This window comes from Oryctolagus cuniculus, chromosome 12, assembly GCF_051225735.1.
Source record: "Oryctolagus cuniculus isolate XC-2025 breed Fujian yellow rabbit chromosome 12, ASM5122573v1, whole genome shotgun sequence".
NCBI lineage: Eukaryota > Metazoa > Chordata > Mammalia > Lagomorpha > Leporidae > Oryctolagus > Oryctolagus cuniculus.
The window spans coordinates 111,638,078-111,658,783 of NC_142878.1; the positions used below are offsets into that span (position 1 = coordinate 111,638,078).

The 20,706-nt window shown below is 52.4% G+C and overlaps 1 protein-coding gene across 15 annotated transcripts in view; it reads right to left on the bottom strand.

Moving 5' to 3' along the window:
• Positions 1-4,100: 4,100 nt before the first annotated feature.
• Positions 4,101-20,706, bottom strand: part of LRRC49 (leucine rich repeat containing 49) — a 177,831-nt gene continuing 161,225 nt past the window's right edge. For all 15 annotated transcript variants that reach the window (XM_051835678.3, XM_017338044.4, XM_017338043.4 and 12 more), the window contains 2 exons: positions 16,295-16,448; positions 4,101-4,704 (listed from right to left, as the gene is read on the bottom strand). In XM_051835678.3, the coding sequence (XP_051691638.2) occupies positions 4,501-4,704; positions 16,295-16,448 (358 nt within the window). In that variant the 3' untranslated portion in view covers positions 4,101-4,500. The remainder of the gene's footprint in view (positions 4,705-16,294; positions 16,449-20,706) is intronic.

Genomic DNA, 20,706 nt, shown 5'->3' on the forward strand with positions numbered 1-20,706 from the left:
TAAGTACCTGGCTCCTGGCTTCGGATCAGTGCAGTTCCAGCTGTAGTGGCTATTTGGGGAGTGAACCAACAGAAGGAAGACCTTTCTCTCTGTCTCTTTCTCTCTCGCTGTCTATAACTCTACCTGTCAAGTAAATTTTAAAAAAATTTAAAAAATAGATAAAAAAAATAGGCAGTAGACCTAAACATTGACTTCACAAAAGACACAAAAACGACCACAGGGCAGGCGTTTGCGTAGTGGTTAAACACCCACATGCAGTATCACAGTACCTGGGCTCCTGACTGCAGTTTCCTGCTGGTGCAGGCCCTGGGAGGCAGTGGTGACGGCTCAGTGATTAAGTTCCTGTCACCCACGTGGGAGACCTGGACTGAGCTCTTGGCTCCTGGCTTTGGCCTGACCTAGCTCCAACGTTGTTGGCACTTGGGCAGTGAGCCAGCAGATACGATCTCTCGCTCGCTGTCTCTCGCTGCCTCTGAAATAAGTAAGTAAATAAACTTTTTACAAATGATCATGGAGTGTATAGCCATATAATCAACATAATCAGACATCAGGAAAGATAAAATTCAGGCAACGAGGAGATGGCTGACACAGACACGCACAACAGGCTCCCAGTGAGCGCTGGCACACAGTGCAGTTGTTGGGATTCTCTGTGCATCGCTGGAGAGGGTGCAGAATTGCACAGCTACTTGGGGGAAAGGCATGGCAGCTCCCTATACAAATAGCCTTAAAACCATTCTATGACCCAACAGTTACTGCACTAAAGGACTTGTACAAAATGTCCTTATTCATGGGAGGCCCGTGTTGGGAAACAAACAAACAAAAACCCAGAAGGATGCATAACCAAATTGTGATATCTTGCTACTAAGCAGGAAAAAGTGAACTATTGATCCAGGAAACAATATGAGTGACTTAATGTGGGTAGAAGCAGCCAGACACAGAAGAGCACATGCCTACGGCTCCACTGACGGGCAGTCCTAGAAGGGACGAAATCAATCACGGGGCAAAGAAATCAGAGCACCAGTTGCTGACAGGGAAGATGCAGGGCTGCCTGAAGGAACTAAAATGGTTTTTATCTCAGCTGGGATGTGGATTGTACTCCCAGGATTCGGCGATCACACTGTGTGGAATTCGCAGCAGTGCCCCCTGGGTGTCGGGGCACACGGGTCCAGAGCGCTCAGTGAGGTGACAGCATTTAATGCAGGAGCCGTCACACAGCCCAGCAATTGTGCTGCCCCCTGTGTGCCCCTCACACCTACAAGTGAGTGGGTAGACTCAAAGCAGCACTGCCCAAAGTGTTCAAGCGGAAATCTCCTGTGCTCACCTCCAGGCCCAACGGCGGTGAGAAAGAAGGAAGTAGAATTCCTACCATGAAAGAACTGAGCGAGAGAAGACAGAAAAACAGGGGCCAGCTCTGTGGTGCAGCAGCCAAGCCACCACCTCAACGCCAGCATCCCCTGTGGGTGCTGCTTTGTGTCCCGGCTGCTCCACTTCTGATCCAGCTCCCTGCTAATGGCCTGGGAAAGCAGTGGAAGATGGCCCAGGTGCTTGGGCCCCTGCGCCCATGGCGGACACCTGGATGAAGCTCCTGGCTCCTGGCTTTGGCCTGACTCAGCCCCAGCTGTTGCGGGGTGGGGTGGTGGTGGTGAACCAGTGGGTAAAGACCTCTCTCTCTCTGGCTTCTCCCTCTCTCTCTCTGGCTTCTCCCTCTCTCTCTGGCTTCTCCCTCTCTCTGCCACTCTGCCTTTCAAATAAATAAATACAGAAATCCTAAAAAAAAAAAAAAAAAGAAAGAAAATTACATATTCCAAGAAAGCATTTAAGGAGACCTGGCAAATGTCAAAGCCTAATGCAATACATGCCCCGTGCGTCTCGGCATACGCAGCCGTAGTATGAAAATGACAGCCTGTTGGCAGGACTCAGGCCTGGCTCGGGGGAGGGCAGAGGGAATTCATCAGCAGCTTCGCTGTCTGCTCCAGAGAAGCCCTGCGCTCTCCACTTCCCAGGGAGCGGCTTCACCCCGCAGGAGGCACGCGTCCTCTGGGGCTCTGATTCTACTGAATATACTCAATACACTTTATCTCTGCCCATGAGAAATTCGAGGTAGCCTGCAACAAAAGACACACACATGAGCCACGGGGACATAAATCTAAGAAGGAAACCAGGATCAAAGACAGCAAATATTCCATCAGTACTGGTTAACCACAGTGGCCGTGACCAAGTTTCAGCCGTGGCTCGGAGCTTTTTTGGCAGCTGCGGCGTAAGAGCCAGATACGGAAGCCAACCTGGCTGCTTCCCCGTGGACACCTCGCCTTGGTTCCATTTTGCATTGCTGCCTAGCCCGCTTCCCCCTCCCCACCCTCTCTCTTCCCTCCGTCCTTCAGGCTGGAGCCTCCCCAGCCACGCCCCCTCCCCCAAGCACACCTTGTGAAAGGAGCGGGGAGACCAGAGCCTGCCTCTTCCCAGACTGGAGAGGACCAGGGTGCGTGCTTCGGTCGACAGGCAGTGGATGGCAGGTACTCGCGGCCCGAGTATGGACAGATAGAGGTGAACTATCACCACTTCCCGGAATAAGCCCAATCTCGGCCGAAGAAATAACAGAGGAAAGCCAGGAGGGGATTTGAACTCAAGGAAAGACCAACTTAAGATCAACGCAAATTAAAAGGCAAAGAAGCTCCCAGATGTCCCAAGTGTCAGGTTAATCCTCTCCCACGCGAAGAGATGACAAGGACTCCCAGCCCGCCTCACCCTTCTCAGCCCCCAGCTTCCGCGTCCACAGCGGCCTCGCAGCCACAGCCATCTCAAGTTCAGCAGCCATGAGCAGCAGGCGGGACTGGCTCAGGCTTCCCTCCACCGCAGGGGGACGGCGCCGTGATCATTCCCGCTGTCCGAGCCGAAGGCCTCGGGCCACCCTGCCTGCCGCCCTTCACACCCCGCATCCCGTCGGTAAAGCATTGCCCAGAGCCAGGCACTTCCTGACATCTCTGCTGTTGATTCGGTGCCCCGGCGCCCGCCCGCACCACGCAGGACACCTGCCAGCCGGCCCTCCTCCAGCTGACCGTCCACACAGCACTGGTGTCGATCCAGCCAACACGTCCAGAGGTGAATAACCAGAGCACCTGGAGTTCGCCCCTGGAGTCCGGCAGTGGATGCAGCCCTTCTAAGACCTGCGGCTGAGATACCCCTGGCGGTGGGGGCAGGGGCGCTTCGCCCCTCCATGCCTCGGCCATGCCTCGGTTCCCAGTGCTGAAGCGGGAATACCGACCACACGGGAATGCACGCAGACCTGCTGCCAGTGACAGGCGCTGCTGGGCACGCCTTTCTGGAGAACCCCAAGCAGAACCCCAGGCCACTCCCACGCAGAGCTAAAGCAACCACGGCCCCCAGCACCCCCAGGGAGGCACACGTTCTTACATCTGCCCTACCTCCCACAAGCCCCTGCCCAAGAATTCTGGGTTTTTCTCAGCATCAGCCTTGAGCTCGGTGGATCTCCGTCCAACACTAAGGAAGATAGAAGCCCCAGGAGAGACGGCGGTTCACCAGGCGGCTGAGGACTGGTCCACGTGTCCACCACAGTGAGGCCACAGGATCACGGAGCAGGGCTCGCAGCTCTTCACGAACAGGCCTCCAAGCTGTACCCAAAGAATGGGGACTGTGTCCAGTGGGCCTGCGTGCCAGGCATTACAGCAGATCTTCCCACGAAACAACCAGCCCTCCCTGGCCGGATGCGGGAGACCCTGCTTGCATCTGGCCGGCTGGCTGGGTCTTCCAGTGGGACCTGGTGCGGTGAGAACGCCCGGCCTTGCTTCTCTGATACTTTTGAGCTACATGGCCACAGGCACGGCTAGCGGGGGGGGGGGGGGGCGCCCCCACACCGCGGCAACACCGTCCATGTGACGCATTTCACACTCACCCACGCTCCCCTTCAGAGAGAGCCCTCTGTCCCGCCCCACGTGGGGCTCAGCTCCCTATTCTCTGTGCCCAGCATCGTCGCCCAGGAGAGCGGCTACTCCCCCACGCAGGTGCCCAGCGGGGACCCCACCCGGCCAGAGAGGAACAGAAACACACAGGGTAAGGCTGACTAGAGTAAGGAGGAAAACACATTTTTCTTAAACTAATGTATTAAGAAGTTTATTCTTCAGTCATAGAAAAGAACATTTTTTTTTTTTTTGGCTTTGAAACCAAGACATAAAATGAGAAGACAAGTAAGCGAGAGCCTTGGGGGAAAGTGTGTGGAGGCCTCATGCTGAACCCTCAGGCGCGGCGCAGCCTGGGGCCGGGCACGGCGGGAAGGGGAGGGACGGCGCCAGCGGAGGGCCCAGCCACCCCCTGGCCTGCGAGCCCGGGAAGCCACCCCTCCCTCCCTCCCTCTCCACAGCCCTGTGAGCAGCGGGCAGCAGTGCGTGATGCTAGCGAGCCTGTCTGGTTTGTCGGAGAGCGCAGTGGTTCAGCACGTTGAAGCCGCACGCACAAAGCGCGCGCCGGGCCGGCCGAGGCCAGCGTCTACTTGGAGCCAGCGATCTGCTGCAGGCAGAGCTTCATGTAGGCGTTCTTGTCGCGGATCTCCATGACCGCGTCCCGCACCAGCTCAATGAACATCTGGGGCCAGAGCTTCTGCAGGGCCTCGTTTTTCATGTTGATTTCCGTGGCTCCCTTCACAAGGTCCTCGACGTACACCTTGCAGAATTTCTTTTTCTCCTTTATTTCCTGTTTTGAAACAAATACACATGTATAAAATTGCATGAAGTCGTAACTAACGCAAACGCCAAAGCAAGAATGGCTGAAAGAGAAACTTGGAGCGCGCAGGGCTGCAGTGACGTGCAGGGTGGGGGGACGCGCAGGGCTTGGGAGACGCACAGGGCTGTGAGGACGCACAGGGCTGGGGGGACGCGCAGGGCTGGGGAGACGCGCAGGGCTAGGGGGACGCGCAGGGCTGGGGGGACGCGCAGGGCTGGGGGGACGCGCAGGGCTGTAAGGATGCGCAGGGCTGTGAGGACGCGCAGGGCTGGGGGGACGCGCAGGGCTGCAGTGACGTGCAGGGTGGGGGGATGCACAGGGCTTGGGAGACGCACAGGGCTGCGAGGACACGCAGGGCTGCGGGGACACGCAGGGCTGCGGGGACGCGCAGGGCTGGGGGGACGCGCAGGGCTGTAAGGACGCGCAGGGCTGGGGGGACGCGCAGGGCTGCGGTGACGTGCAGGGTGGGGGGGATGCACAGGGCTTGGGAGACGCACAGGGCTGCGAGGACACGCAGGGCTGAGGGGACGCGCAGGGCTGGGGGGACGCGCAGGGCTGGGGGGACGCGCAGGGCTGTAAGGACGCGCAGGACTGTGAGGACGCGCAGGGCTGGGGGGACGCGCAGGGCTGGGGTGACGCGCAGGGCTGCGGGGACGCGCAGGGCTGGGGGCACGCGCAGGGCTGTGAGGATGTGCAGGGCTGCGGGGACGCGCAGGGCTGGGGAGACGCGCAGGGCTGGGGAGACGCGCAGGGCTAGGGGGACGTGCAAGGCTGGGGGACGCGCAGGGCTGGGGAGACGCGCAGGGCTGTGAGGACGCGCAGGGCTGGGGGGACGCCGGCCTCCACGGGACAGCTCCTGCTCTGTGGCCACTGCCCCACTTCGGCTGGCTCAGCCCACCCAGGCCCAGCCAGCAGAGCCTCCCAGCTTCTGTGCAGAGTCCATGCAGCACTGGGGACGCCAGGTGCACGCCAGCTGATGAGATGAGTCCGTATCTTGCACACCCACACTCTGAACCTACACTGTTACGGAGACGGAGAGCCTGCGGCAGTTGGGGAACACGTCCGAGAGGCAAGAGAAAGCATCTCCAAGCCGAGACCCGGAGCGTGGGCTTCTAAACAGGGTCCCGCTACACCCCTGGGCCTGGTTCCAAACACACGGACGGGGACGTCCGGGGACCGGACCCCAGCTGCATCACAGGGGCTAAAGCAAAGCCTTTTATTTACTGCAAGAATTTAGCATTTGTCCTGGCTATGGATATTTCGAGTGTGTCAAGGTACAAGCATTGAAGTTGTCATAAAGTACAGGAAAAGCCAGCACAGCAGTGAGATAATCAGCCTTGCGATGCAAATACTCATTCACACGATGCAGGAGGGAGAACAGATGCCAACGCGACAACAGGTGTGATCATTCAGAAAAGGATCCATAACTTTCCAGCTGAAGCCAGAACACTAAAATAATTCCAGCATGAATTACAGATACATTGTCACCAATTTCTTGTCATCAAAACTATGCTCGTGAGGACTTGTAATTAAAAAAATGCTTACATTATAAACTTAAATGAAAAAGTTCAAAACTAATATTTTCAAAAATTAATTTTTAGTTATTGAAAAGCAGGGTGGGGAGAGAGAGCTCTTCCAGAGACCCCTGGCTCACTTCACGATGGCTGCGGCAGCTGGGGCTGAGCTGGGCCAAGCTTCGAGGACAGAACTCCACCCCCGCCTCCCAGTGGGTGGCAGGGCCCCAAGTCCTGGAGCCCGCACCGGCTGCTTCAGGGTGTGCATCAGCAGGAAGCAGGATTGGAAGCAGTGCTGGGACTCGCATCCAGCTCTCCAAAATGGGACATGGACGTACCAAGCGGTGGCTTGACGCCTGTGCCGCAATGCACAACCCCAAAATGAAATTCTTACGGGGCTTGGGTTATACTAGTGCATGCGTTTGTCAGAACCTCAGCAATTTTGCACAAAAGACATATTTCAGTATATAAATTTAACCTCTAAGGAAGAAATTAGGGAACAGCAGTGTGGCATGGTAGGTAAAACTGCCACCTGTGATGCTGGCATCCCACATGGGCACCGGTTCAAGTCCCAGCTGCTCCACTTCCCATAGGCTCTCTCCTAATGGCCTGGGAAAGCAGCAACAGATGGCCCAAGCACTTGGGCCCCTGCACCTGCATGGGAGACCCAGAAGCAGCTCCTGGCTCCTGGCTTCCACCTGGCCCAGCCCCGGCTGTTGCGGCCACTTCAGGAGTGAACCAGCAGATGGAAGAGCTCTGTCTGTCTGTCTGTCTCTCTCTGTAACTCTGCCTTTCAAATAAATCTTTAACAAGCAAACAAAAAACAAGGGGTGGACTGATGGACAGGCAGGCCCGTGACTGAGAAAACACCCTAGGTAATCTGATGGTAACAGGCTTCTCTTTTTTTAAAAGTTATATTTATCTGAGAGGCAGAGTCCTAGACAGAGAGAGGGAGAGACAGAGAGAGGTCTTCCATCTGCTGATTCACTCCCCAGATGGCCACAATGGCTGTAGCTGGGCCGGTCCAAAGCCAGGAGCCAGGAGCTTCTTCCAGGTCTCCCACGTGGGTGCAGGGCCCAAGGCCTTGGGCATCTTCCCCGCTTCCCCAGGCCACAGCTGTGGAGCAGCCGGGACATGAACAAGGACGCTGGTGCTACAGGCAGAGGCTTGGCCTACAGTGCACAGCGCTGGCCCCAGCATGTAGGTTTTTACTGTAGAATTCTTTCAGCTTTGCTCTATGTTTTTCTCTTCCTCTTTTCTACTTTCCTTCTTGTTCTAAATGTTCAAAATTTTTTAAAGCAACGAAATACCGCTTGCCATTCCGGATCAATTACGTTAGTAATGAGTCCACACACACTCAGCTTCCCAGCAGAGGTGCACTTGGACCCACTGTGAGAAGCATCTCCGCACAGGGACTCACCGCTGGAGGTCGGCAGGCTCAGCTGATGCTGCCCGTGGCCACAGCACGCGGTCACGTGCTGCTCTGTCATGAAACTGTGTGCAGATGTGGAAGGATGATAACCAGCGAGCGGTTCCAGCTGGCTTCTCTGACGGCCCTGCCTCCCGTGACTCCGGCAGCAGCCCGGGCCTCAGCTACCTGCACTGTCAGTTTGTTGCTGGGAGCAGCACTCAGCCCTCGCTTTAACACTCAGTAACCCAGAGCACAGCAGGGCGCCCAGGGCTGCGCCAGCCACACTCGCAGGGGTGGCACCATCTGGCCTGGGGGCCGCATCTGGCCTGTGAAGTCATTGATTCCGGCCCTGCCAGGGCAACTGCAGGCGGGACTCGAAATTCAATAACCCACAGCAGGCTCACTTCCAGGTTGATAACTGTGGACGGCTTGTGGCTGACGTTACAAAGACCCGAGCGGCCTTGGCGGGACAAAGTTCCAGGCCGTGCCTCACAGCAAGCAGGTGTCAGACAGCAGAGGGCACAGGACAAGTCCATGGCTGCCTCCCTCAGGGGGCACACAGGCGTGTGAGGGTTGGGAGGTCAGCCCCGTCTAACGCTTCCCTACTGAAAACTCGCTCGTCCTTGCAGGACTTGTGGGGGCGGGCTGGAGACCGCCCGCGTATAGAAAAGCTAACTGTCCTGATAAAATGGTGCTGAGTGCTAAAGGAAGCGTTCAGACTGCAAGGACGGGGGTGTTCAGCAGGGGCGGCCATACGGGAAGGTACCGGGGTGCACCCTGGGAGCCCACGGCGGGATTAGGCGTGGCGGTGCCTCTCACGTGACCCTGACGCCCTCCTGAGTCTGCAGCTCCCACGACAGGACTCCCCGGGTCCCTAGGCCTCTGAAAGCTGTTCCGGAGGAGTCAGGGGCCCGGACAACGACCAAGCAACAGGGCACAGTGCGTGACGAGGGGTGGCCTGGTCTCCCAGGTCTCTGCGAGGCAGGCTGCAGAGCGGGCAGGGCAGCTCTGTGTGCTGCGGGCACCTGTCTCTCCCAGCTGGGGACGAACGCCGGGCTGGGAGCCAGGTGTCTGAGGGACATGGGCGAGCTCTCTGCTGAGTGGGCGGGAGGGGCTCCAATCAAGGCTCTGACCAGCAGCCTGAGGTCTCTCCAGGACCTTCTTTTCCCTGTGACATTTCCCCAAAGGGAGGCCAACCTTCCCTGTCGTCACTTCTTTATTGCTTATTTATTTATTACTCAAATCCTTTTCATCAAACTCTGCCCATATGACTCCACTGAGGCTATCTCTGGATTAAAAAAAACCATGACCTTGAGGGCCAGCTTTATCATTCTTTCTTTTACAGTCTGTACACTTGGGTGTTAAAGAATCACAAGCTGTCCCATCCAGGTGGTAAAGATTTCCTCTGATTTGTAAAAACAAGAACTTGAAAGTTTTGCTTTTCACGCTGGGTTTTTACTGATCTGGAGTTAGTTTCTATTGCACGTGTGAGGGAGCTCAGCACGTTTCTCTGAGCGGACACCCCCTCTCCTCAGCACCACTTGCTGCACTCTGCCCCCGCTAGTCTGTAACCCCGCAGCCTGGGCGAGTTCTGGCTCCCTGTTGTCCCCCGGTCTGTCTGCCCTACACTTTCTAGATCACCCTGGCTTTCTAACAGTGCTTGGGCTCTGGCCAGGCAAGTGCCTCCTAGGTTTACTGTTGGCATCTGAGGTCTTTGCTCTATCAGCTAACTTTTAGCTCTATCAGCTGGTAAAATGCCACAATAGCCCCAGTCAAACCTGAAGCAAAACTGCCTTACAGTTATGAATTAGGTAAAATTGACATCGTTAGAATACAGAAAATTTTGTCTGTGAACATAAACATTTTACTTACTCTTATTTGATGACTTTTTTTTTTTAAAAAAGATTTATTTTGAAAGTCAGAGTTACAGAGAAGTAGAGGCAGAGAGAGAGAGAAAGAGAGAGAGAGAGAGAGAGAATCTCCCATCTGCTGGTTCACTTCTCAGATGGCCAGCACTGGGCCGGCCAGGCTGAAGCCAGGAACCAGGAGTTTCAACCAGGACTCCAGTGTGGGTGCAGGGGCTTAAACACTTGGGTCATCTCCCGCTGCTTTCCCAGGCCATCAGCAGGTATCTGGATCGTAAGCAGAGCAGCTGGGACACTAACTGGTGCCCACGCGGGATGCCAGTGTCACAGGGGGTGGCTTTACCTGCTGGACTTTCGATATAATATCCTTCATAAAGGGCTTGTACCACTTTATCATTCACGCCTACAGTGTTTGTTGTTATGGCAAATGGCATCTTTCTTTAAATTGATCCTCGAATACATAATTCTACTAAACTGGATTCTTAACTTTTTTCTTACTAACATCAAGAGATTTCTATAATTTGGAGAATTAGTCGCAAACTATTTTTCCAGCTCGCCATTTGCCTTTGCTTCTTTCATCCCCTGAAGGCCCTTCTGAGCCCAGGGGTCCATGTCGGTTTCGCTGTAAGCTGTAAACCCCTGCGGCACCTGGACGTATGCCGGATGCGTGCAGCTCGTTCTTCTTTCTTCTTGGGTCCTCACTCGTCCGCAGATCACTTGCTGGACAGTCCTCGTGACTTGTCTAAGGCTGCTCGCCACCATTCCGCAGCTTCGCCTGTGTTGGGACACAGGCGTTTTCTGTTCCACTCCAGGGCGCGGTACCTTCACAGCCACCAGCTCTGTCTGGGAGAAGACGCTGTAACGCGTCCCGCCGTCCAGTGGGGCTGCTCCCCTGCTCGCTCTTTTCAGAGTTGTTGTGGCCATTTGTTTACTTTTCCACAGGTACTGCAGGATCATCTTCTTTAAAAAAAACTTCAACAAATTTTGGCATTTTCACTGAGAACATATTAAAATTTTAAATTAACTTAAGGAAAACTGATTTGCTTGCGATCCTTTTTGTGCAAAATAGGTTTTTTTCTATTTGCATAAATATTTAATTTTCCATTGCATAAACTGCAGGCTCCATTAATTTTTTTGTAGACTTTTTTTTAAAGATTTATTTATTTATTTGAAAGACAGAGTTAGAGAGAGAGAAGGAGAGGCAGAGAGAGGTCTTCTATCTGCTGGTTCACTCTCCAAATGACAATAGCCATAGTTAAGCTGATCCGAAGCCAGGAGCCAGGAGCCTCTTCCAGGTCTCCCATGTAGGTGCAGGGGCCCAAGCACTTGGGTCATCTCCCACTGCCCTCCCAGGCCACAGCAGAGAGCTGGATGGGAAGTGGAGCAGCTGGGACTTGAACTGGTGCCCAGTGGGATGCTGGCATTTTAATCTGCTGCACCACAGCACAGGCCCCTCCATTAATGTTTCAAAGCTTGCCTTCTACAGGGCTGAAAGGTACTGCTGGCTGATCAGGAGGTATTTTATCTGCATACTGGTATGGGAGGGAGGTCTTTCCTGTCATTCTAGTTCTTCTGCTTGTTATCTGTTATACGGCGCTGTTGGTTTCTGCTCCATACTGAATTTTCTTATAGCTTTTATAGTTCTCAATTAATGCTCTTGGGATTTCCCAAAGTCAGTAACACTGCACTCGTACTAGCTCCTCCTTTTCAAGTCACTGCTGACTTCACCTTCTTGTCCAAGTGCACGGTCTGCAGGGGAGTAACAGTGGTGGTGCCAGGCAGCCTTGTTTGGACCCTGCTTCAGGGTTCCACCGCTGTGCAGCAAACGACCTCCGATTCCGCCGTGTGACACAGCACACCTCTGCCACGCTGCCTCTGTGCCCCCAGGTCGCAGCACGGCTGGGCTGGGAGCCCTGCTCGGGACCTCCCAGGCTGCCCGGCGCTGGCCCTGCGGCGCTCAGACTCCACTCCGGAGCTCCAGAGGCTGCTGGCCGACGTCAGGTCTGTGTTTGCAGGACAAAAGCCCCCAAGCTGGAGCTAGCTCTCAGCCAGGGGCTGTTAGCTGCTGGCAGCTCCCCGCAGCTCCCTGCCCTGTGCCTCACCAGGCACGGCAGTGGGTTCCTTCAGGCCCACAGGACACTCGTCAGAGAAAGGCGAACCTTTAACGAACCTGCCGGACGGGGTCCAGCTGACCCCGCACAAGCGCGCGTCCCTGCTCTCAGCTAAGGTCGTCTGTAAGGGCCCTTGACTGTATCTGCAAACCCCTTCACCCTCGCCACATGCTGCTGTTAGGGCCAAGCCGCAGGCCCTACACACGCAGGAGAGGTTTCCCAGGGTGAGGATACCACCGGGTGGGAATCATGGTGTTCCCCCGAATCCACCCCCCAGGACTACTTACTGTCTGACCTCAACTTAGCCCACTAACGCAGTAAACAATTCAGAAGGGAGCTGAGGTATGTGAGATCCCTGCTCCATGTTTAGAGAAATAATCACGACTTTTGTGGCTACAGGTGTTAATGCACCACTGCTGAATCTCCCTGGCATTCTTAGAATAAACTGCAGTTGGCTCTAAGGTTTGTTATTCCTTTAAAGTTCTCTATTCTATTTGATACTAGTTTTTAAACACCTTTGCATCAATATTCTGAAGTGTCCGGTCTGGCTTCTTCTGGTCCCAAGGGTCATATGTTACACTGTCTGCCTTGAAATGATGGAAACATTTTCCTAATTTTTCAGTAAATTTAACAATTTAAAAATCGTTAGAATTATCTGTTCCGTAAAGGGCTGGAGGATTTCTCTATGCAACTGTCCTTGTTTTGCATACAGCTCTCTGACACGTTTCCGCATTTCTTCTATGAAACTCAGCCAGCACACTGGATTTCCCACACGTACCCATTCATTCCTTGAACTCAGGACCAGTGCTCAGGGACAGGACTCACACTGCTGCAGCGTGGCTTGTAGCTTCCTCTCTTGGCAACAGCAGGACGTCTCTGTTAGCCACAGGATCACACTCACTCTCATCACACAGCCCTCACTCAGCCCTTGAATCTGCCTTGGTCTCCACACTCACCCACAAGGGCTACCCACAGTCCCTGGCTCTATCTCGCCTGGTTCATGCTCGGAGGCGGCTTGTGTTCATATCATGCTCTGGCCTGGGTTATGCTCAGAGAGGTCTGTGCTCACACTGTGCTCCTGGCCTGGTTATGCTCGGAGGGGCTGTGTTCACACCGCGCTCCTGGCCTGGTTTATGCTCGGAGGGGCTGTGTTCACACCGTCTCCTGGCCTGGGTAATGTTCAGAGGGGCTGTGTTCACACCGCGCTCCTGGCCTGGTTTATGCTCGGAGGGGCTGTGTTCACACCGTCTCCTGGCCTGGGTAATGTTCAGAGAGGCTGTGTTCACACTGCACTCCTGGCCTGGTTATGCTCGGAGGGGCTGTGTTCACACCGTGCTCCTGGCCTGGGTTATGCTCGGAGGGGCTGTGTTCACACCGCGCTCCTGGCCTGAGTTATGCTCAGAGGGGCTGTGTTCACACCATGCTCCTGGCCTGGGTTATGCTCGGAGGGGCTGTGTTCACACCGTGCTCCTGGCCTGGGTAATGTTCAGAGAGGCTGTGTTCACACCGCGCTCCTGGCCTGGGTTATGCTTGGAGGGGCTGTGTTCACACCGTGCTCTCTGCCACAGTTGCCTTTCTCCCCTCGCCACACAGTTCTGGCCCATCCTTCGTGGCTGATTGCCAGGCAGTCTGTTCTAGAAAGCCTCTGGGTCCGGTTCGCTGGCCCTCCTCTCCTCTCCTGATGCACTGGCGTGCATCTCTGGCACTGGTGTGTGAGAGCCAGGAGAGCCGCCAGTCTGACAAGCGTCCAACAAGGGATTTCTGAGACAAGGTAGCTGACTCCAGGCATTTGAAGAGTTTTCACGGGAAAAGTCTTGTTCTCTGTGCCACAGAGGTGGGATAAGAATCATAAGGGGTGGCTCCCAGGAGGCAGACTCAAGCTCCAAGAGGTTAGGAGCTGTCACACGACAGACAGCTACCCTGTAGCACTGACTTCCTCCTACGAGAACCGCAGGCACCATCTGAACCCTTCAGGATGCTGGAAAGCTTGTGGAGGGCTGAGCGTCCCACTGACTTCCAGGCACCACAGGTGTGGGCAGGGGAGGGAGAGGAGGACACAAGGGCCGCCTCCACTCTGACACAGCAGCTCAGCTGTTCTGCCTTGCTTTGCCACACTGGGTCGCAGGTGCAATATGGCGTGAGGGAGCCAGTGCTGTGGCGTAGCGGGTAAAGCCGCCACCTGCAGCGCCGGCATCCCATATGGGTGCCAGTTCAAGTCCCAGCTGCTCCTCTTCTGATCCAGCGCTCTGCTATGGCCTGGGAAAGCAGTAGAAGGTGGCCCAAGTGCTTGGACCCCTGCACCCAGGTGGGAGACCCGGAGGAAGCGCCTGGCTCCTGGCTTCGGATCAGCGCAGCTCCACCGTTGCAGACATTTAGGGACTGAACCAGGGTTGGAAGACCTCTCTCTCTGTCTCTCTCCCTTTCTGCCTCTAACTCTACCTTTCAAATAAATAAATAAATAAATAAATCTTTAAAAAATATGGTTTGAGTAGAGACTCCACAGTGGTTAACAGAAAATTTCAAAATGACTTTCCCAGCCATTTCATTTGGAAATTAGGTTCATATAACATATAATCAATTAATCACTATAAATTATAGTTAAGATAATTAATAAGTTATAAAATTACTTAATACACATTTAACTATAAAATCACTAAATTAGGTGTGTGTCTCCTGTGTGAGAATTTATACAGATCTTTCTCTTTACACTCTAGATCTGTGTATTTCACACACACACACACATACATCTGTCACCTTGTTCATCTCCATATTCACCAGTCTCTACCTTTGTGAGGGGCCACCTGCATCTGTTTCCGTCCCCATGTAGGTAGTTCTCTCCATATAATGCCCTGCACGTAGGTCACAGATGCTCAATAAACGTGTCTGTTCTGTCTTTCTCTTTTGCCTTTTTGTGCCCTCAAATTCTCTGGAAGGGACAGGCGTTGGCCTAGTGACTAAGACGCTGTCTGGCTGTCTGACTCCATCTGGTTCTGGGATGGAGTGCCTGGGTTGAGTCCTGGTTCTGGGATGGAGTGTCTGGGTTGAGTCCTGGTTCTGGGATGGAGTGCCTGGGTTGAGTCCTGGTTCTGGGATGGAGTGTCTGGGTTGAGTCCTGGTTCTGGGATGCAGTGTCTGGGTTGAGTCCTGGTTCTGGGATGGAGTGTCTGGGTTGAGTCCTGGTTCTGGGATGGAGTGTCTGGGCTGAGTCCTGGTTCTGGGATGGAGTGTCTGGGTTGAGTCCTGGTTCTGGGATGCAGTGCCTGGGTTGAGTCCTGGTTCTGGGATGGAGTGTCTGGGCTGAGTCCTGGTTCTGGGATGGAGTGCCTGGGTTGAGTCCTGGTTCTGGGATGGAGTACCTGGGTTGAGTCCTGGTTCTGGGATGGAGTGCCTGGGTTGAGTCCTGGTTCTGGGATGGAGTGTCTGGGTTGAGTCCTGGTTCTGGGATGGAGTGCCTGGGTTGAGTCCTGGTTCTGGGATGGAGTGTCTGGGTTGAGTCCTGGTTCTGGGATGGAGTGCCTGGGTTGAGTCCTGGTTCTGGGATGCAGTGCCTGGGTTGAGTCCTGGTTCTGGGATGGAGTGTCTGGGTTGAGTCCTGGTTCTGGGATGGAGTGCCTGGGTTGAGTCCTGGTTCTGGGATGGAGTGTCTGGGTTGAGTCCTGGTTCTGGGATGGAGTGCCTGGGTTGAGTCCTGGTTCTGGGATGCAGTGCCTGGGTTGAGTCCTGGTTCTGGGATGGAGTGCCTGGGTTGAGTCCTGGTTCTCGGATGGAGTGTCTGGGCTGAGTCCTGGTTCTGGGATGGAGTGTCTGGGTTGAGTCCTGGTTCTGGGATGGAGTGTCTGGGTTGAGTCCTGGTTCTGGGATGGAGTGCCTGGGTTGAGTCCTGGTTCTGGGATGGAGTGCCTGGGTTGAGTCCTGGTCTGGCTCCAGGCTCCAGCTTCCTGCTCATGCAAACCCTGGGAGGCAGCAGTGAAGGCTCGAAGAGCCGGGTCCCTGTCACTCACACGGGAGACCTGGATGGAGTTCTGGCTCCAGGCTCCAGGCTCCTAAACCACCAGATGGGAGCTCTCTGTCTTTCTCTGCCTCCCTGCCTCCCCCAGCCCCGAAAATGCTCCTAAAGGGTCTTAGTGTCTTGCTGCGATCATGACCAGTTTCCTCAGCTGCCCTCGGAGCACGTCAAGGAGGCCCTGCACACACAGCCCTGCAGCTCCTGAAGCACCACAACACCGTGCTTCTCCAACAAATCCCTGAGCACAGGGGGCGTTTGGGCAGCAGCAGAAGCTGCCACGTGGGTGCCCACATCCCAGAATGGAGAGCCTGTGTGCGCCCTGGCCACTCTGCTTCTGACCCAGCGTCCTGCCTGCGTGCGCCCTGGGAGGCAGGCCCTGGAGCTTCGGTGTGCATTTCTTCTGAACAGTTTTTTCTGCTCAGTGTAAGATTCTGGAACCATGGGTTCTGCTTCTCCTCAGGGCGCTACTTCTTCCGAGTGCCTTGGTGCCTGCTGCCTCCCACTCACACGCAAAGCTAACACTCTGGGATGACCAAGGTTACCTCAGCTCATAGAGAAAGGTACAGTACCCCCGCCCCCCACCCTCCACCCCCAAAGCCAGGACAGGTGGGCAGCGTCCAGGCACTAATTCCAACGGTTAGTGGTGGTTTTACCTCCTGCTTTTCATTATAAAAGTCTCTTGTGGTATAATTTAGTGTCGCACGATTTGTATTTTCTCCTACAAGTCTTTTGCTGTCGTTATTTTCTTCACTGACGATGCCAGGCTTTTTTCCTTTGGTTTCTAGTAGATACCGGAACTGCTTTTTCCTGTAGAGAGACAGCAAAGCGAGTGAGAGACACACTCCTGCAGCTGCTAAGACATGTCTATTTCTGTTGACATTAGAGGGGGCGGGGGTTTCTTGGATGTATCGTACAAGTGGCAGCTCATTATTCATTTGATCTCAGATCAGGACTCCAGTCTCTCTACAATTAAGCTAATTAACCCAAATTATTTTCATGTAACTATCCATCATCAATATAAGCATGCCTCAAACATTGCTAAAATGAAAAAAATTCTACCTTAATAAAAATCCGTGCAGAAAAATGAATTACCACAGAGCACAAACAGCTCAATTAAAGATGCAATGGGCCAAACTTCGAGAGTCTTTTTATCCATAACCCATGTTAGGTATCGTTTATAAACTACACAGCTAGTTCACAGTCCTGTTAGGCAGCCCAGCAACATTACTCACAGCCAGAAAATGGAATGGAATACTGGTTTAAGATTAGGTAAAACAGAAACAAACAAAAACCCAGCAACCTCCAACTGTCAGCACATCTCTCTGGTTAAATAATGAAACAGGAAGCCTCGCTGGGTTATGCAGGGTCACAGAGACAGGCTCACAGCAGCACCGACACAGCCAGGAGCCCAGAATCCAGGGACTCTCCCCCTTCTCTGGGAGCTGCCAACGCCCTCAGTGTTGGGGCGTGGCACTACCTGCCACCGCACTCCAAGTGGGAGCTGAACACTGAGGGTGGCGCAGGGGTGATCTTTTTTAAAATGCCTTTTTCATTTCTGATGTACAACCCAATTACCTTAGAACTTTCAGAAAGTATGAAGTTTAGAGCTAAAGAAATAGATCTCAAAATCACCTGTAAATTTGCAGCTTATAAATCTAACATTGATACACTCAACACATTTCTTACAAAGATTTAGAATTTTCTAAAAAGTTAAGATCATACTAAACATTCAATTTTGTGTGACGTTTTCATTTAATGCTACACAATAGGCATTTCCTACATTACTACATTCATAGCTTTAATAAGTGAATGAAACGCAACTGTGACACAGATCACAATTTACCTGGTTGGGCCCTTTCATTGGATGTTGAGGTGAAAGAAAAAAGCAACATGGAGCTCATCACCTGCATTCACGTTCTTCACTGCTTTTTTTTTTTTTTAACAAAAGCAGCGCCACATATCTTTATTAGCCTTTCCAAATAACCGAGTGTCCATTAATTGTTTAACATCATTTATGTTAATATCCTTCAGATGAATTTTGCTGTTCTTTTCCTAATTTCGTGAGATAAATGCTTAGTGCACGCATTTTCAGCTCTTTATTCGTTCTTAATACACCCAGTTAGAGAGTAACACATTTCCATCAAACACCAGTTAAACAGGAGCCCATATGTTTTGAAATGTCATTCTTAAATTTTATTTCAGTTCAAGGTAGTTTCAAATTTCCATTATAAGATTGTCTTTAACCTACGGGTTATTCAGAAATATGTTCCTTAACTTCCAACTACATGGAGATTTCCGGGATATCATTTTGTAACTGGGGTTAAAGCTTAATGGAATTTTTAACAGGGAACATGACCCAAGCAATTTCAATTCTTTGTAATCTGCTGGCTTTGATTTATGGCCAGTTTCTGATGAATCTCCATAAATATTCCATATGTGTTTGATAAGAATGTGTATTTTGCAGTTGTTGGCAACAATAGTCTCTAGATGTCACTAGGTCGAATCTGCTACCTTATTCATCAAATATTTCAAATGTTTGTTCTATTAATGACTCAGAGATATATTAAAATTTCCCACTTCAATTGTTGCTTTGCAGTTCTGTCAATGTGGGGGTTATAAGTTTTTAGGCTACCCTAATAGGTGGATGCAGATTTAAATTTGCTACATCTTTCTGGCAGACACAATGTACCATCATTTTAATATGATCCTGCTTATTTCTATTATCATCTTCACCCTAAAGTCACCCTAAAGTTCACGAGGGCTCTAAGTTTTTGTTTTGTTAGTAGCCATGTTATCTTTTTCCACTATTTAACTTTTCAAACTTTACACATACTTATGTTTCTCTTATAAACATAGGAGATACTTATGTTTATAAGAGATACTTACGTATCTCTGTTAGGCAGATACTTATGTATCTCTTATAAACAACATGTAGTTGAACTTCATTTTGCAAATTCAGTTTTTCACCAGAACAATCAGGGTATCCATCACTGAGGAGGCTGACTGTGCGAAGGCTGTGTTATGGCTTCCTTGAAATGGGCCTTTTACAAGGTGCTTCTGCAGCTAGGCGAAGCCTGATTCGGGCCCTGGGATGCTGTCTGCTGCCCTGTGACTTGCTTTCACCAACAGAGTGTTCTCGGCACAGAGCAATCGGAGGCACGTTTCCGCAATGGGAGAGAGCACATGGAGCACAGACAAGTCCTCGCAGCTCAGGCCTTGCAGGGCCAGGCTGCAGCCGGCCAGCCTCCCAACATGTGATAGCAGACAGGGAGGTCAAGCAGAGCTGCCCGCCCAATCCACAGAGGACGTGATGCCAGAGGACCTCAGCTGGGGCAGAAAACCCGCAGAGCAACTGTGGACTCACAGGACACAGCAATGCTCCTGATTTAAGCCACGGAGCGTGGGGTCTTTTCACACAGTAACAGCAGAGGGATGCAAGCCTAACTGCTGTTGTGCTGGGGAGGTTAAATCTACCATTCTGCTTCTTTCTACTTAATCCACAGGCTCTAGGCTGCTTTCCCTCCCTCTCCTCCCTACTCCCAACAACTCTGGAAGCTATACATTCCTTTATATTTTGGTTACATAGAAACTATAACATGAACTCTTTTTCTTAAAAAAAAAAAAAAAAGAAGAAAAATCTATCTTTTTTGAAGGCGTACACAGAGAGAGGGAGAGACAGGGATAAAGAGATCTATCCACTGGTTCACTCCCCAAATAGCGTTGCAATGGCCAGGCCTGGACCAGGCCAAAGTCAGGAGCTATGAGCTTCTGCTGGTTCTCCTATGTGGGTGCAGGGGCCCAAGCACTTGGGCCATCTTTGGCTGCTTTCCCAGGGACATTAGCAGGAGGTGGATTGGAAGTAGAGGAGCTGGGACACAAACTGGTGCCAACATGAGATGTCGGCATCGCAGGTGGTGGCTTAACCTGCTGCACCACAGTGCGGGCCCCAGTGGGAACTCATAATTCACTGATAATTATACTGATTCTCTTTGCTTTGTGTTAACTGTATTTATCTCCATCCTAGACATGACAAGTCCATTTACTCCTCTTATTACATACATTGCTGTTGTAATGGATCTCAACTCTAATTTAGTCCCTACAAAATATTGCTGGAGCTTTGTACAGTCAAGGTTCATTTAGTTTTTTTAGAAGAGATTTATTCATTATCTATTTGAAAGGCAGAGTTACAGAGAGAGAGACAGAGAGAGAGAAAGGATTCTTCCATCCACTCCCTAAGTGGATGCTCCACTTGGAAGTGGAACAGCCTGGGCTCCCACCAGTGCCCATATGGGTTGTCAGCATCGCAGGTGGCAGCCTTACCCACTATGCCACAGTGCCAGCCCCAAGGTTCACTTGATCTTATCTAACATACTGAATATTCCCTTGTTCTTTAGCTTTCCTTGCATTTCAAACCTGTCTTGGATCACTGGCCTGCTTCATAGTTTCTTAATTACAAGCTTTATAGCTTACAGTTTAATGCAGACTCTCAGGTTTTGCTTATTATTTCGTGTGAAATGTCCCATATTTCACCTTAATTCAGATTCAGAGAGAGAGAAAGGGGGAGAGAGAGAGAGAGAGAGAGAGTCAGTCCCCATCGACTGGCTCATCGCCTAAATGCCCACAATGGCCGAGGCTGGACAAGCGCTGAAAGTGGGGACTGAGAACAGTCTGGGTCTCCCCAGATTACTGGAGCCATCACTACTGCTTCCCAGGATCTGTGTGAGTGGGGGCAGGGGTAAGGAGCCAGAGGTGAGTATCAGACCCGGCGCTCCATGCAGGAACCTGGCGTCTCCAACACCAGGCCGAAGGCCCAGCCACATCTTAAACCTTAAAAAACACAGCTGCTGTGTGCAGAGGTCCAGGTTAGGGACTAGTTTCCTTCAGTGCATGGTAGAGCACTCTGCACAAGTACTACAGCACCCAGTACGTGGACAAGTCAGTCACTATGTGGAATACAGCACTCAGAATGGAGTACGTCACCAAGCACATAAAACAGCACCCAGCACACAGAACACAGCTCTCAGTACATGGAACACAGCACTCAGTACATGCAACACAGAACTCA